This window comes from Phyllobates terribilis, unplaced genomic scaffold (assembly GCF_046119375.1).
Source record: "Phyllobates terribilis strain yellow unplaced genomic scaffold, ASM4611937v1 Scaffold_1__5_contigs__length_1240528914, whole genome shotgun sequence".
In the NCBI taxonomy this organism is placed as follows: domain Eukaryota; kingdom Metazoa; phylum Chordata; class Amphibia; order Anura; family Dendrobatidae; genus Phyllobates; species Phyllobates terribilis.
Genome location: NW_027362761.1, coordinates 1,132,632,875 through 1,132,648,980, shown reverse-complemented (window position 1 = coordinate 1,132,648,980; position 16,106 = coordinate 1,132,632,875). Strand labels below are relative to the sequence as shown.

Sequence of the window (16,106 nt, the reverse complement as noted above, 5' to 3'; positions counted from 1 at the left end):
TGTCACACAGGGGTCCCTCTGCAGTAACCCCTTCCCTGCCCCCATGACTTCCCTCTCACTCCCGGCCCTGCAGGTGTCACACAGGGGTCCCTCTGCAGGAACCCCTTCCCTCCCCCATGTCTTCCCTCACACTGCCTTGTAGGTGTCACACAGGGGTCCCTCTGCAGTAACCTCTTCCCTACCCCCATGTTTCCCCTCACACTGCCCTGCAGGTGTCACACAGGGGGTCTCTCTGCAGTAACCCCTTCCCTCCCCCATGTCTCCCCTCACACTGCCCTGCAGGTGTCATATAGGGGGTCTCTCTGCAGTAACCCCTTCCCTGTCCTCCCCACCATGTCTCTGCCCTGCAAGTGTCACGCAGGGGTCCCTCTGCAGTAACCCCTTCCCTCCCCCATGTCTCTCCTCACACTACCCTGCAGGTGTCACACAGGGGGTCCCTCTGCAGTAACCTCTTCCCTCCCCCATGTCTCCCCTCACACTACCCTGCAGGTGTCACACAGGGGGTCCCTCTGCAGTAACCCCTTCCCTCCCCCATGTCTCCCCTCACACTGCCCTGCAGGTGTCACACAGGGGTCCCTCTGCAGTAACCCCTTCTCTGCCCCCATGTCTCCGCTCACACTGCCCTGCAGGTGTCACACAGGGGGTCCCTCTGCAGTAACCCCTTCCCTCCCCCATGTCTCCCCTCACACTACCCTGCAGGTGTCACACAGGGGGTCCCTCTGCAGTAACCCCTTCCCTCCCCCATGTCTCCCCTCACACTGCCCTGCAGGTGTCACACAGGGGTCCCTCTGCAGTAACCCCTTCCCTCCCCCATGTCTCCCCTCACACTGCCCTGCAGGTGTCACACAGGGGTCCTTCTGCAGTAACCCCTTCTCTGCCCCCATGCCTCCGCTCACACTGCCCTGCAGGTGTCATACAGGGGGTCCCTCTGCAGTAACCCCTTCCCTCCCCCATGTCTCCCCTCACACTACCCTGCAGGTGTCACACAGGGGGTCCCTCTGCAGTAACCCCTTCCCTCCCCCATGTCTCCCCTCACACTGCCCTGCAGGTGTCACACAGGGGTCCCTCTGCAGTAACCCCTTCCCTCCCCTCACACTGCCCTGCAGGTGTCACACAGGGGTCCCTCTGCAGTAACCCCTTCCCTCCCCCATGTCTCCCCTCACACTGCCCTGCAGGTGTCACACAGGGGTCCCTCTGCAGTAACCCCTTCCCCTCGCCCATGCCTCCTCTCACACTGCCCTGCAGGTGTCACACAGGGGTCCCTCTGCAGTAACCCCTTCCCTCCCCCATGTCTCCCCTCACACTGCCCTGCAGGTGTCACACAGGGGTCCCTCTGCAGTAACCCCTTCCCTCCCCCATGTCTCCCCTCACACTGCCCTGCAGGTGTCACACAGGGGTCCCTCTGCAGTAACCCCTTCCCTCCCCCATGTCTTTCCTCACACTACCCTGCAGGTGTCACACAGGGGGTCCCTCTGCAGTAACCCCTTCTCTGCCCCCATGTCTCCCCTCACACTGCCCTGCAGGTGTCACACAGGGGGTCCCTCTGCAGTAACCCCTTCCCTCCCCCATGTCTCCCCTCACACTACCCTGCAGGTGTCACACAGGGGGTCCCTCTGCAGTAACCCCTTCCCTCCCCCATGTCTCCCCTCACACTGCCCTGCAGGTGTCACACAGGGGTCCCTCTGCAGTAACCCCTTCCCTCCCCCATGTCTCCCCTCACACTGCCCTGCAGGTGTCACACAGGGGTCCCTCTGCAGTAACCCCTTCCCCTCGCCCATGTCTCCCCTCACACTGCCCTGCAGGTGTCACACAGGGGTCCCTCTGCAGTAACCCCTTCCCTCCCCCATGTCTCCCCTCACACTGCCCTGCAGGTGTCACACAGGGGTCCCTCTGCAGTAACCCCTTCCCTCCCCCATGTCTCCCCTCACACTGCCCTGCAGGTGTCACACAGGGGTCCCTCTGCAGTAACCCCTTCCCTCCCCCATGTCTCCTCTCACACTGCCCTGCAGGTGTCACACAGGGTGTCCCTCTGCAGTAACCCCTTCCCTCCCCCATGTCTCCTCTCACACTGCCCTGCAGGTGTCACACAGGGTGTCCCTCTGCAGTAACCCCTTCCCTCCCCCATGTCTCCCCTCACACTGCCCTGCAGGTGTCACACAGGGGTCCCTCTGCAGTAACCCCTTCCCTCCCCCATGTCTCCTCTCACACTGCCCTGCAGGTGTCACACAGGGTGTCCCTCTGCAGTAACCCCTTCCCTCCCCCATGTCTCCCCTCACACTGCCCTGCAGGTGTCACACAGGGGGTCCCTCTGCAGTAACCCCTTCCCTGCCCTTTCCACCATGTCTCTGCCCTGCAGGTGTCACACAGGGGTCCCTCTGCAGTAACCCCTTCCCTGCCCCCATGACTTCCCTCTCACTCCCGGCCCTGCAGGTGTCACACAGGGGTCCCTCTGCAGGAACCCCTTCCCTCCCCCATGTCTTCCCTCACACTGCCTTGTAGGTGTCACACAGGGGTCCCTCTGCAGTAACCTCTTCCCTACCCCCATGTTTCCCCTCACACTGCCCTGCAGGTGTCACACAGGGGGTCTCTCTGCAGTAACCCCTTCCCTCCCCCATGTCTCCCCTCACACTGCCCTGCAGGTGTCATATAGGGGGTCTCTCTGCAGTAACCCCTTCCCTGTCCTCCCCACCATGTCTCTGCCCTGCAAGTGTCACGCAGGGGTCCCTCTGCAGTAACCCCTTCCCTCCATGTCTCTCCTCACACTACCCTGCAGGTGTCACACAGGGGGTCCCTCTGCAGTAACCCCTTCCCTCCCCCATGTCTCCCCTCACACTACCCTGCAGGTGTCACACAGGGGGTCCCTCTGCAGTAACCCCTTCCCTCCCCCATGTCTCCCCTCACACTGCCCTGCAGGTGTCACACAGGGGTCCCTCTGCAGTAACCCCTTCTCTGCCCCCATGTCTCCGCTCACACTGCCCTGCAGGTGTCACACAGGGGGTCCCTCTGCAGTAACCCCTTCCCTCCCCCATGTCTCCCCTCACACTACCCTGCAGGTGTCACACAGGGGGTCCCTCTGCAGTAACCCCTTCCCTCCCCCATGTCTCCCCTCACACTGCCCTGCAGGTGTCACACAGGGGTCCCTCTGCAGTAACCCCTTCCCTCCCCCATGTCTCCCCTCACACTGCCCTGCAGGTGTCACACAGGGGTCCTTCTGCAGTAACCCCTTCTCTGCCCCCATGCCTCCGCTCACACTGCCCTGCAGGTGTCATACAGGGGGTCCCTCTGCAGTAACCCCTTCCCTCCCCCATGTCTCCCCTCACACTACCCTGCAGGTGTCACACAGGGGGTCCCTCTGCAGTAACCCCTTCCCTCCCCCATGTCTCCCCTCACACTGCCCTGCAGGTGTCACACAGGGGTCCCTCTGCAGTAACCCCTTCCCTCCCCTCACACTGCCCTGCAGGTGTCACACAGGGGTCCCTCTGCAGTAACCCCTTCCCTCCCCCATGTCTCCCCTCACACTGCCCTGCAGGTGTCACACAGGGGTCCCTCTGCAGTAACCCCTTCCCCTCGCCCATGCCTCCTCTCACACTGCCCTGCAGGTGTCACACAGGGGTCCCTCTGCAGTAACCCCTTCCCTCCCCCATGTCTCCCCTCACACTGCCCTGCAGGTGTCACACAGGGGTCCCTCTGCAGTAACCCCTTCCCTCCCCCATGTCTCCCCTCACACTGCCCTGCAGGTGTCACACAGGGGTCCCTCTGCAGTAACCCCTTCCCTCCCCCATGTCTTTCCTCACACTACCCTGCAGGTGTCACACAGGGGGTCCCTCTGCAGTAACCCCTTCCCTCCCCCATGTCTCCCCTCACACTGCCCTGCAGGTGTCACACAGGGGTCCCTCTGCAGTAACCCCTTCCCCTCGCCCATGCCTCCTCTCACACTGCCCTGCAGGTGTCACACAGGGGTCCCTCTGCAGTAACCCCTTCCCTCCCCCATGTCTCCCCTCACACTGCCCTGCAGGTGTCACACAGGGGTCCCTCTGCAGTAACCCCTTCCCTCCCCCATGTCTCCCCTCACACTGCCCTGCAGGTGTCACACAGGGGTCCCTCTGCAGTAACCCCTTCCCTCCCCCATGTCTTTCCTCACACTACCCTGCAGGTGTCACACAGGGGGTCCCTCTGCAGTAACCCCTTCTCTGCCCCCATGTCTCCCCTCACACTGCCCTGCAGGTGTCACACAGGGGGTCCCTCTGCAGTAACCCCTTCCCTCCCCCATGTCTCCCCTCACACTACCCTGCAGGTGTCACACAGGGGGTCCCTCTGCAGTAACCCCTTCCCTCCCCCATGTCTCCCCTCACACTGCCCTGCAGGTGTCACACAGGGGTCCCTCTGCAGTAACCCCTTCCCTCCCCCATGTCTCCCCTCACACTGCCCTGCAGGTGTCACACAGGGGTCCCTCTGCAGTAACCCCTTCCCCTCGCCCATGTCTCCCCTCACACTGCCCTGCAGGTGTCACACAGGGGTCCCTCTGCAGTAACCCCTTCCCTCCCCCATGTCTCCCCTCACACTGCCCTGCAGGTGTCACACAGGGGTCCCTCTGCAGTAACCCCTTCCCTCCCCCATGTCTCCCCTCACACTGCCCTGCAGGTGTCACACAGGGGTCCCTCTGCAGTAACCCCTTCCCTCCCCCATGTCTCCTCTCACACTGCCCTGCAGGTGTCACACAGGGTGTCCCTCTGCAGTAACCCCTTCCCTCCCCCATGTCTCCCCTCACACTGCCCTGCAGGTGTCACACAGGGGTCTCTCTGCAGTAACCCCTTCCCTCCCCCACGTCTCCCCTCACACTGCCCTGCAGGTGTCACACAGGGGTCTCTCTGCAGTAACCCCTTCCCCTCGCCCATGCCTCCCCTCACACTGCCCTGCAGGTGTCACACAGGGGTCCCTCTGCAGTAACCCCTTCCCCTCACCCATGTCTCCCCTCACACAGCCCTGCAGGTGTCACACAGGGGGTCCCTCTGCAGTAACCCCTTCCCCTCACCCATGTCTCCCCTCACACTGCCCTGCAGGTGTCACACAGGGGTCTCTCTGCAGTAACCCCTTCCCCTCGCCCAGCCCCCAGCCTCAGCAGTGAGGTGTCAGCCGTGTACAGCAGGATGTCCCTGTACATAGTAATGAGGCCGTCACACTGACGTCTCTTCCTGCCTTTATAATGCAGCGCTGCAGTCGGTGAGCCGGCATAAGGAGGAGAGGAGGGGGGAGGTAGAGGACACACACCGGGCACACACCGAGGCTACATGTGCCCCCCAGTGCTGAGGACAGTGACATAAGCCTCCTGCCGCCGGGCTCCTCCATGCCGGCTCCTCTGTGACACTGGCAGAGGCTTCCCTGTAGTAACGCTGCCTCCTGCCATCTGTCTATTCTTAGCTGCTGTGCCCACAGACGTGTGATGGGGGATTACGGGTTCGGGTTACTGCAGACGGCCGGGAGCGGTGCCGGCAGCGGAGGGGGCGCCGGCTTATTCGGCGGGGGAGCGTTCAGGAGCAGCCAGCAGTTCCCCTCGTCCGCGGGCAGCGCCCTGTTCCTGCCCGGCTACCCGCAGGTGATGCAGGATGAGCTGCTGCTGGGGGTGAACTGTGCCCCGGGCAAGCACAGCAAGGGCGGCGGGCAGCACCAGCAGGGCGGCGGGCAGCACCTCCAGGGCGGCGGGCACCAGCCGATCTCCTCCCCGCCGGCCCTGCTGCTGCAGCACGGAGCCCAGGACAAGCAGCTGGGGCACAAGAGGAAGGAGTTCAGCCCCCAGGAGAGCTCCGCGGCGTTCAGGGAGGAGCTGAAGAAGCCTGGGGAGGCTAATCACCGCCAGGGATCTCCCCGAGCGGAGGATCTGGGTGTGGAGGCTCCTGACAAGCTGCTGCCAGTCTCCCCGTCCTCCTCTTCCTCCTCCAGTTCTTGCTCTGCAGAGGAGGCGGCGGCGGGGGACCCTCATGTGCCGGGATCGCCTCCATCTCTGGGTGCTCATCATCAGCTGCCAGCCAAGAACAAGCTGCAGATGGACGGGCAGAGCGGGCACCTCCTGAGCGGGGGCACCACCCTGCTGGGCAGCCCCTTCCCCGGATCTCCTGACCTCGCCAGCAGCAGCCAGAGCCCCGGAGGATCCAGCTCTTCTCCGTCACTGGCCGGGTTTGGTACCCCCTGGTCTGTGCAGACCTCATCCCCTCCACCAGCCCCACCATCCCAGCTCCCCCAGCAGCCGCCGTCTGCGCCCCACCCTACTGGGCACAACCTGAACGCCCTGCAGAGCCCGGAGCCGGACAGCTTCTACCCTGGCATCCCCTCCTCCATCAACCCGGCCTTCTTCCACAGCTTCTCCCCGGTGTCTGCCAACCCTTGCCCTGGCATCAACGTCCCCGGATTCAGCAGCCCCTTCTCGGCTCAGATGAATATGTCCCAGCAGCAGCAGCAGAGCAGGAGGTCCCCTGTGAGCCCCCAACTCAACCCCCAGCACCACCAGGCTGCAGCCTTCCTCCAGCAGAGGAACAACTACAACCACCATCAGGTAACCTGCCACCCCTACTCCCATCACATAACAAGCCCTCTTGCTTTGTTCCCATTGCTCTTATTGGCTGTGTAGAACAATCCTATTAGATTATACAGGTCCGATCTGCTTTATCTGGGGGGGTATTTAACCCTAAAATGCCAGCTTTTTTCCCTTTCCAACAATCCATTGTGCCAGTGGGCACAATCTCTACATACCAGAACGATAGGTACCGTATCGAACGTGAAAAACCCACCATCCACAGTCACAATCATTGCATCTAGAAAATGGGGGTTGTCCTGTTCTCCGCCGTCCCTGGCCTCTTATCTGCACGGTGACATCTGTGTGTCTTATCTGAGGAGCGGTGGCAGATCAGGCTGGATCACCGGCATCGTAATATTGCCTCATTTAACCTGTATGCCAAATATGTATAGGGGGACATCGCAATCATTGTGATATTACATGGGACTGCAGGTGCACCCGGTACAATATCCCCTAAGCAATGACACGGTGAGATCTGCTACATCGCTGTCCATATGTGAGCAGAATAGTGTCTGTCATGGAAGCTGGATCCCGCTGGTGGGGATGATGCACTAGGCCCTAATGACAATGCGGTATACTGCCATAGCGTACAATCACTATTAGTAGTAGCATAGCCCTGCCGTGCCATATATACCCGCCTATAGACCTGCACATCCCCTCTAATATCACCCGACATCCCCCATTATAACACAGGAAAGTCCTTCTTCCTCCCACCTCAGGCTTTGCTGCTTTGTGGCCATTTTCTATGTGCTCGGTGTATATATGGCGGGGCTATTCTGTATATCAGTGTCGCCTGTGCTCGGTGTATATATGGTGGGGCTATTCTGTATATCCGTGTTGCCTGTGCTCGGTGTATATATGGCGGGACTATTCTGTATATCAGTGTCGCCTGTGCTCGGTGTATATATGACGGGTCTATTCTGTATATCCGTGTTGCCTGTGCTCGGTGTATATATGGCGGGACTATTCAGTGTGTCAGTGTCGCCTGTGCTCGGTGTATATATGGCGGGGCTATTCTGTATGTCAGTGTCGCCTGTGCTTGGTGTATATATGGCGGGACTATTCAGTGTGTCAGTGTCTCCTGTGCTCGGTGTATATATGGCGGGGCTATTCTGTATATCAGTGTCACCTGTGCTCGGTGTATATATGACGGGGCTATTCTGTATATCCGTGTTGCCTGTGCTCGGTGTATATATGGCGGGGCTATTCTGTATATCAGTGTCGCCTGTGCTCGGTGTATATATGGCGGGGCTATTCTGTATGTCAGTGTCGCCTGTACTCGGTGTATATATGGCGGGGCTATTCTGTATGTCAGTGTCGCCTGTGCTCGGTGTATATATGGCGGGGCTATTCTGTATATCAGTGTCGCCTGTGCTCGGTGTATATATGGCGGGGCTATTCTGTATATCCGTGTTGCCTGTGCTCGGTGTATATATGGCGGGACTATTCTGTATATCAGTGTCGCCTGTGCTCGGTGTATATATGACGGGTCTATTCTGTATATCCGTGTTGCCTGTGCTCGGTGTATATATGGCGGGACTATTCAGTGTGTCAGTGTCGCCTGTGCTCGGTGTATATATGGCGGGGCTATTCTGTATGTCAGTGTCGCCTGTGCTTGGTGTATATATGGCGGGACTATTCAGTGTGTCAGTGTCGCCTGTGCTCGGTGTATATATGGCGGGGCTATTCTGTATATCAGTGTCACCTGTGCTCGGTGTATATATGACGGGGCTATTCTGTATATCCGTGTTGCCTGTGCTCGGTGTATATATGGCGGGGCTATTCTGTATATCAGTGTCGCCTGTGCTCGGTGTATATATGGCGGGGCTATTCTGTATGTCAGTGTCGCCTGTACTCGGTGTATATATGGCGGGGCTATTCTGTATGTCAGTGTCGCCTGTACTCGGTGTATATATGGCGGGGCTATTCTGTATAGCAGTGTCGCCTGTACTCGGTGTATATATGGCGGGGCTATTCTGTATATCAGTGTCGCCTGTACTCGGTGTATATATGGCGGGGCTATTCTGTATATCAGTGTCGCCTGTACTCGGTGTATATATGGCGGGGCTATTTAGTGTGTCAGTGTCGCCTGTGCTCGGTGTATATATGGCGGGACTATTCAGTGTGTCAGTGTCGCCTGTACTCGGTGTATATATGGCGGGGCTATTCTGTATATCAGTGTCGCCTGTACTCGGTGTATATATGGCGGGGCTATTCTGTATATCAGTGTCGCCTGTACTCGGTGTATATATGGCGGGGCTATTCTGTATGTCAGTGTCGCCTGTACTCGGTGTATATATGGCGGGACTATTCAGTGTGTCAGTGTCGCCTGTGCTCGGTGTATATATGGCGGGGCTATTCAGTGTGTCAGTGTTGCCTGTGCTCGGTGTATATATGGCGGGGCTATTCAGTGCGTCAGTGTCGCCTGTGCTCGGTGTATATATGGCGGGGCTATTCTGTATGTCAGTGTTGCCTGTGCTCGGTGTATATATGGCGGGACTATTCAGTGTGTCAGTGTTGCCTGTACTCGGTGTATATATGGCGGGGCTATTCTGTATATCAGTGTCATCTGTACTCGGTGTATATATGGCGGGGCTATTCAGTGTGTCAGTGTCGCCTGTACTCGGTGTATATATGGCGGGGCTATTCTGTATGTCAGTGTCGCCTGTAGTAAATAGGATGCTTGTTTGGCTCATACAGGATGTGGCTTTTGGCCGCTGTGTGTTCTGCATGGTAAATACGTAGTGTCGCCTGCTTATCCGGTATCCAGTGTAGGAGTCCTTGGCTATGGTATGCGTGTAGTAATAATTGTACATAATAGACGGTATTTTATATATATACGTGGTCTCTTCTCTTGTTAGGGTCATGTTTGCTCTTCTTGCCATTACTTGATAAGGTCACATATGGGAATGGATCTGCAGTGCTGTGCTTATATCGGATGTAGCAGAGCTCTGTATGTATGTATGTGTGTGTGTGTATATATATATATACAGCAGAGCCCCCCAGAGCGCACTGACAGCTCCGCTACATCTGTCACATCTCCACTAATTAGTGTAAAGTGCCTCGGTGACGTTCCTGGGTCCAGCCTACGACTATTGTTCACACCCAGTAATGGCCTGACACATATCAGTCATGGCGTGGATATTTATGTGCGGCCACTTATCTTCTAGGCCTCAGCGGAGGAAAAAATCCATTAGAGAAGTCAAATTGGCTCCTGGACCCATCTGGCTGAAGCCAGAGCCCATAATCACATGAAAGATATAGGATGGATCTATAGATGGGGCAGATATTAGCTAGGTATGAGGTATGATGGAGAGAGAGATGGAGAGAGAGAGATGGAGAGAGAGAAATGGAGAGAGAGAGAAGGAGAGAGAGATGGAGAGAGAGAGATGGAGAGAGAGAGATGGAGAGAGAGAGATGGAGAGAGAGAGATGGAGAGAGAGAGGAGAGAGAGAGAAGGAGAGAGAGATGGAGAGAGAAGGGGAGAGAGAGAGAAGGAGAGAGAGAGAGGAGAGAGAGAGGAGAGAGAGAGAAGGAGAGAGAGAGATGGAGAGAGAGAAGGAGAGAGAGAGAAGGAGAGAGAGAGAAGGAGAGAGAGAGATGGAGAGAGAGAGATGGAGAGAGAGAGAATGAGAGAGAGAGAAGGAGAAAGAGAGATGGAGAGAGAGAGAAGGAGAAAGAGAAGGGGAGAGTGAAGGAGAGAGAGATGGAGAGAGAGATGGAGGGAGAGAGAGAGAAGGAGAGAGAGATGGAGGGAGAGAGAGAAGGAGAGAGAGAGAAGGAGAGAGAGAGATGGAGAGAGAGGGATGGAGTGAGAGAGATTGAGAGAGAGAGAAGGAGAAAGAGAAGGGGAGAGTGAAGGAGAGAGAGAGAGAAGGAGAGAGAGATGGAGGGAGAGAAGGAGGGAGAGAGAGAGAGATTTAGAGAGAGAGAGAAGGCGAGAGATGGAGAGAGAGAGAAGGAGAGAGATGGATAGATATGAGATAGATGGATAGATATATAATAAATAGATGATAGAATAGATAGATATGTGATAGATAATATATATGAGATAAATAGATATCTATATCTGATATTAAGTATCTCTATTGGACTGATATATATTAGAAATCAGAGTGATTGATAGACGGATGGATATTATATATAGAGAGATATTAGACGGATAGATTTGAGATGTTGCAGTACACCTCTGCTCTGTCCCCACAATTGTCCCCCACATCGGCGGTGAGGTGCACGCTCTTTTATCCCCACATCGGCGGTGAGGTGCACGCTCTTTTATCCCCACATCGGCGGTGAGGTACACGCTCTTTTATCCCCACATCGGCGGTGAGGTACACGCTCTTTTATCCCCACATCGGCGGTGAGGTGCACGCTCTTTTATCCCCACATCGGCGGTGAGGTGCACGCTCTTTTATCCCCACATCGGCGGTGAGGTGCACGCTCTTTTATCCCCACATCGGCGGTGAGGTGCATGCTCTTATGTCCCCCACATCGTTGGTGAGGTGCGCGCTCTTTTGTCCCCACATCGTTGGTGAGGTGCGCACTCTTTTATCCCCCACATCGTTGGTGAGGTGCACGCTCTTTTGTCCCCCACATCGGCGGTGAGGTGCATACTCTTTTGTCCCCCACATCGGCGGTGAGGTGCACGCTCTTTTGTCCCCCACATCGGCGGTGAGGTGCACTCTCTTTTGTCCCCCACATCGGCGGTGAGGTGCGCGCTCTTTTATCCCCACATCGGCGGTGAGGTGCGCGCTCTTTTATCCCCACATCGGCGGTGAGGTGCACGCTCTTTTATCCCCACATCGGCGGTGAGGTGCACGCTCTTTTGTCCCCCACATCGGCGGTGAGGTGCACTCTCTTTTGTCCCCCACATCGGCGGTGAGGTGCGCGCTCTTTTATCCCCACATCGGCGGTGAGGTGCACGCTCTTTTATCCCCACATCGGCGGTGAGGTGCACGCTCTTTTATCCCCACATCGGCGGTGAGGTGCACGCTCTTTTATCTCCACATCGGCGGTGAGGTGCACTCTCTTTTGTCCCCCACATCGGCGGTGAGGTGCGCGCTCTTTTATCCCCACATCGGCGGTGAGGTGCGCGCTCTTTTATCCCCACATCGGCGGTGAGGTGCGCGCTCTTTTATCCCCACATCGGCGGTGAGGTGCGCGCTCTTTTATCCCCACATCGGCGGTGAGGTGCACGCTCTTTTGTCCCCCACATCGGCGGTGAGGTGCACTCTCTTTTGTCCCCCACATCGGCGGTGAGGTGCGCGCTCTTTTATCCCCACATCGGTGGTGAGGTGCACGCTCTTTTATCCCCACATCGGCGGTGAGGTGCACGCTCTTTTATCCCCACATCGGCGGTGAGGTGCACGCTCTTTTATCCCCACATCGGCGGTGAGGTGCACGCTCTTTTATCCCCACATCGGCGGTGAGGTGCACGCTCTTTTATCCCCACATCGGCGGTGAGGTGCACGCTCTTTTATCTCCACATCGGCAGCTAGGTGCGCGCTCTTTTAACCCCACATCGGCGGTGAGGTGCGCGCTCTTTTGTCCCCCACATTGGCGGTGAGGTGCACGCTCTTTTATCCCAACATCGACGGTGAGGTGCGCGCTCTTTTATCCCCCACATCAGCGGTGAGGTGCGCTCTCTTTTGTCCCCCACATCGGCGGTGATGTGCGCGCTCTTTTGTCCCCCACATTGGCGGTGAGGTGCACGCTCTTTTATCCCCACATCGACGGTGAGGTGCGCGCTTTTATCCCCCACATCGGCGGTGAGGTGCGCTCTCTTTTGTCCCCCACATCGACGGTGAGCTGCGCGCTCTTTTATCCCCCACATCGGCGGTGAGGTGCGCTCTCTTTTGTCCCCCACATCGGCGGTGAGGTGCGCGCTCTTTTATCCCCCACATCGGCGGTGAGGTGCGCTCTCTTTTGTCCCCCACATCGGCGGTGAGGTGCGCGCTCTTTTGTCCCCCACATTGGCGGTGAGGTGCACGCTCTTTTATCCCCACATCGACGGTGAGGTGCACGCTCTTTTATCCCACATCGGCGGTGAGGTGCGCTCTCTTTTGTCCCCCACATCGACGGTGAGGTGCGCTCTCTTTTATCCCCACATCGACGGTGAGGTGCGCTCTCTTTTGTCCCCCACATCGACGGTGAGGTGCGCTCTCTTTTATCCCCCACATCGGTGGTGAGGTGCGCTCTCTTTTGTCCCCCACATCGGCGGTGAGGTGCGCTCTCTTTTGTCCCCCACATCGGCGGTGAGGTGCGCGCTCTTTTGTCCCCCACATCGGCGGTGAGGTGCGCTCTCTTTTGTCCCCCACATCGACGGTGAGGTGCGCGCTCTTTTATCCCCCACATCGGCGGTGAGGTGCGCTCTCTTTTGTCCCCCACATCGGCGGTGAGGTGCGCTCTCTTTTGTCCCCCACATCGGCGGTGAGGTGCGCTCTCTTTTGTCCCCCACATCGGCGGTGAGGTGCGCGCTCTTTTGTCCCCCACATCGGCGGTGAGGTGCGCTCTCTTTTGTCCCCCACATCGACGGTGAGGTGCGCTCTCTTTTATCCCCCACATCGGCGGTGAGGTGCGCTCTCTTTTGTCCCCCACATCGGCGGTGAGGTGCGCGCTCTTTTATCCCCCACATCGGCGGTGAGGTGTGCTCTCTTTTGTCCCCCACATCGGCGGTGAGGTGCGCGCTCTTTTATCCCCCACATCGGCGGTGAGGTGCGCTCTCTTTTGTCCCCCACATCGGCGGTGAGGTGCGCTCTCTTTTGTCCCCCACATCGGCGGTGAGGTGCGCTCTCTTTTGTCCCCCACATCGGCGGTGAGGTGCGCTCTCTTTTGTCCCCCACATCGGCGGTGAGGTGCGCGCTCTTTTGTCCCCCACATCGGCGGTGAGGTGCGCTCTCTTTTGTCCCCCACATCGACGGTGAGGTGCGCTCTCTTTTATCCCCCACATCGGCGGTGAGGTGCGCTCTCTTTTGTCCCCCACATCGGCGGTGAGGTGCGCGCTCTTTTATCCCCCACATCGGCGGTGAGGTGCGCTCTCTTTTGTCCCCCACATCGGCGGTGAGGTGCGCGCTCTTTTATCCCCCACATCGGCGGTGAGGTGCGCTCTCTTTTGTCCCCCACATCGGCGGTGAGGTGCGCTCTCTTTTGTCCCCCACATCGGCGGTGAGGTGCGCGCTATTTTGTTTGCAGTCACTTATTAATAGCTGTGTACAGCTCTGGTAGGAGAGGGGATTTTGCAGGACATCACAGAGCGCTCGCTGCAGTCCTCTCCGTCAGCACAGGGATTAAATGGCATTCACCATCTGAAACTGAACAAGGCCGGATAAAGCCTTTAATTCCCCAATTGTTTTCCCTTTTTTCCCCATGTTTTGCTGAGGTATATCTTACAGGGCAGAAAACCCGACATCACGATCTGCTGATGTTCACTCACATAATTACTGGCTCGGAAATGTCTCCGCTTGTTTACTGGGGCCTGTGTATCTGCAATGGTCGGGGTAATGGATGCTGCCCAAATTATTATCAAAGACTCATACATAGGACAGATTGTGGTAACATTATTGGTCACCGAACCCCTCTGAAGAACAGCCATCCGCAGCACACAGACGCAGCAGAGCTGAATTAGTAACTGGTGCAATTCATTGGGATTGTACAGATCGTTCAGTGAGCTCTGCTTCATATATAGCTGCTACTAATCCCTGAGAGGGGAAAAAGCTCATGTCATGTGCAACTATCCCAGAGGCCAGTCACCAGAGCCATAGCATCTATCTGTCTGTCTGTCTATCTAGGCACATGGATGCTATAAACCCACCGTGCTCAACCCTACAGGGCATCTATATGAGGCACCATATTCTTCCTAACTACAGTATATGCCCCTTGAAGAATCTGGGCGAAACATGCATCTGGATGGAGGGACACAGGGCCTGATACCTCTCTGTAGCAGCAGTTTCACCTTCTATCTATCTATAGTATCTATCTATATATCTACAGTATCTATCGACAGTATCTATCTATATATATATATCTATGCAAATGGAGTTAATATGGGTCCATAACGGAGCGCAACCCTACAGGGCATCTATGTGAGGCACCATATTCTTCCTAACTACGGTATATGCCCCCAGAAGAAGCTGGGCGAAACATTCGTCGGGATGGAGGGACACGGGCCTGATACCTCTCTGTAACAGCAGTTTCACCTTCTGTCTATCCCATATCTATCTATCTATATTCTATCTATCTATCTATCTATACTATATCTGTCTGTCATCTGTCTACAGTATCTATATATCTATGTGTCTGTCTACAGTATCTATATATCTATGTATCTACAGTATCTATCTCATATCTATTTATCTAATATCTATCTATCTACAGTATCTATCTACAGTATCTCTATATCTATCTATCTGTCTATGAAATTGGAGTTAATATGGGTCCATAACGGAGCTCGATCCTATAGGGCATCTATGTGATGCACCATATTCTTCCTAACTACAGTATATGCCCCCAGAAGAAGCTGGGCGAAACGTGCATTGGGGTGGAGGGACACAGGACCTGATAACTCTCTGTAGCAGCAGTTTCACCTTGCAAGGTACTATTACCTCTGCAGAAATGTGACACTTTTTTGCTGATTAGCATAGGCCTCTGTCAGTCTTTAGATGCCACATTACCGGTCCGTCCTGCATGGATCCGCACTCTATCCATGTACATGGACTCTTATCATGAGTTTAGCGGTGTATGCTCTCAGTAATACTTATCTACCGGAGATCACCTCATGTTTGCCATCATTGCTGCCATGATGATAACCCCCATCATCATACAGGCCGTACTGTAGCGTGGGGAGATGTGGTTGCTGACTAGAAGGCAATGATAGGGTTACTTCTAGTTAGTTGTTGCTTATCAGTGGTCGTGAATAGGTAAAGGTGCATTATACTATTAGAACCCTGGTGTAGTGCAGTCTTCCCACTCACTTTAGGCTTGTTATATGGTCACATGCCAATAATGAATGGAAATGTAACCCAGCTCCATAGGATTGATCATTGGTGGTCCTGGTGGAACGGGGCAAGAAAACAAGGGCTGACAGCATATTCCTGCACAGTATCAGGGCTTGTCATATGATGGGCTGGGACTCCTGTTTTCTAACCCTAGCACTTGACCCCTCCATGCCTTGCAGATCATTACGTGCTTTTTTTTTGGTGTGGAACTATCCGACCTCATTCCAACTAGACGTGTCTTGCCTCGCTCAGTACACTTGCACTAAGCGAGGCTGCTCACGTCTAGTCTGCATGTGATCGCATGTATTCAAATCGCAGGTCACACGCCTGCAACTCCCAGGGCTGCTGTGTTTCGGAACGTCCGGTCGCCACCAGTAACAGCTGATCAGCGGATATGATTGGTCAAGCAGAATTGATATATTCGGATGTCTCTCTACTGGAGGACTCTTCTCTGTTATCAGCCATTTCCACCCAATATGGTTGCTCACTATCTCGCAGTGACAGATCTCCGTCGTTCCTAATGAATGGATGAAGAAGCTGCCGCC

The 16,106-nt window shown here is 56.0% G+C and overlaps 1 protein-coding gene across 4 annotated transcripts in view; it reads left to right on the top strand.

The window, feature by feature from the left end:
- The first annotated feature begins 5,204 nt into the window (after positions 1–5,204).
- CPEB2 (cytoplasmic polyadenylation element binding protein 2) overlaps positions 5,205–16,106 on the top strand; it is a 120,104-nt gene continuing 109,202 nt past the window's right edge. For all 4 annotated transcript variants that reach the window (XM_073647375.1, XM_073647358.1, XM_073647366.1 and 1 more), the window contains exon 1: positions 5,205–6,547. In XM_073647375.1, the coding sequence (XP_073503476.1) occupies positions 5,441–6,547 (1,107 nt within the window). In that variant the 5' untranslated portion in view covers positions 5,205–5,440. The remainder of the gene's footprint in view (positions 6,548–16,106) is intronic.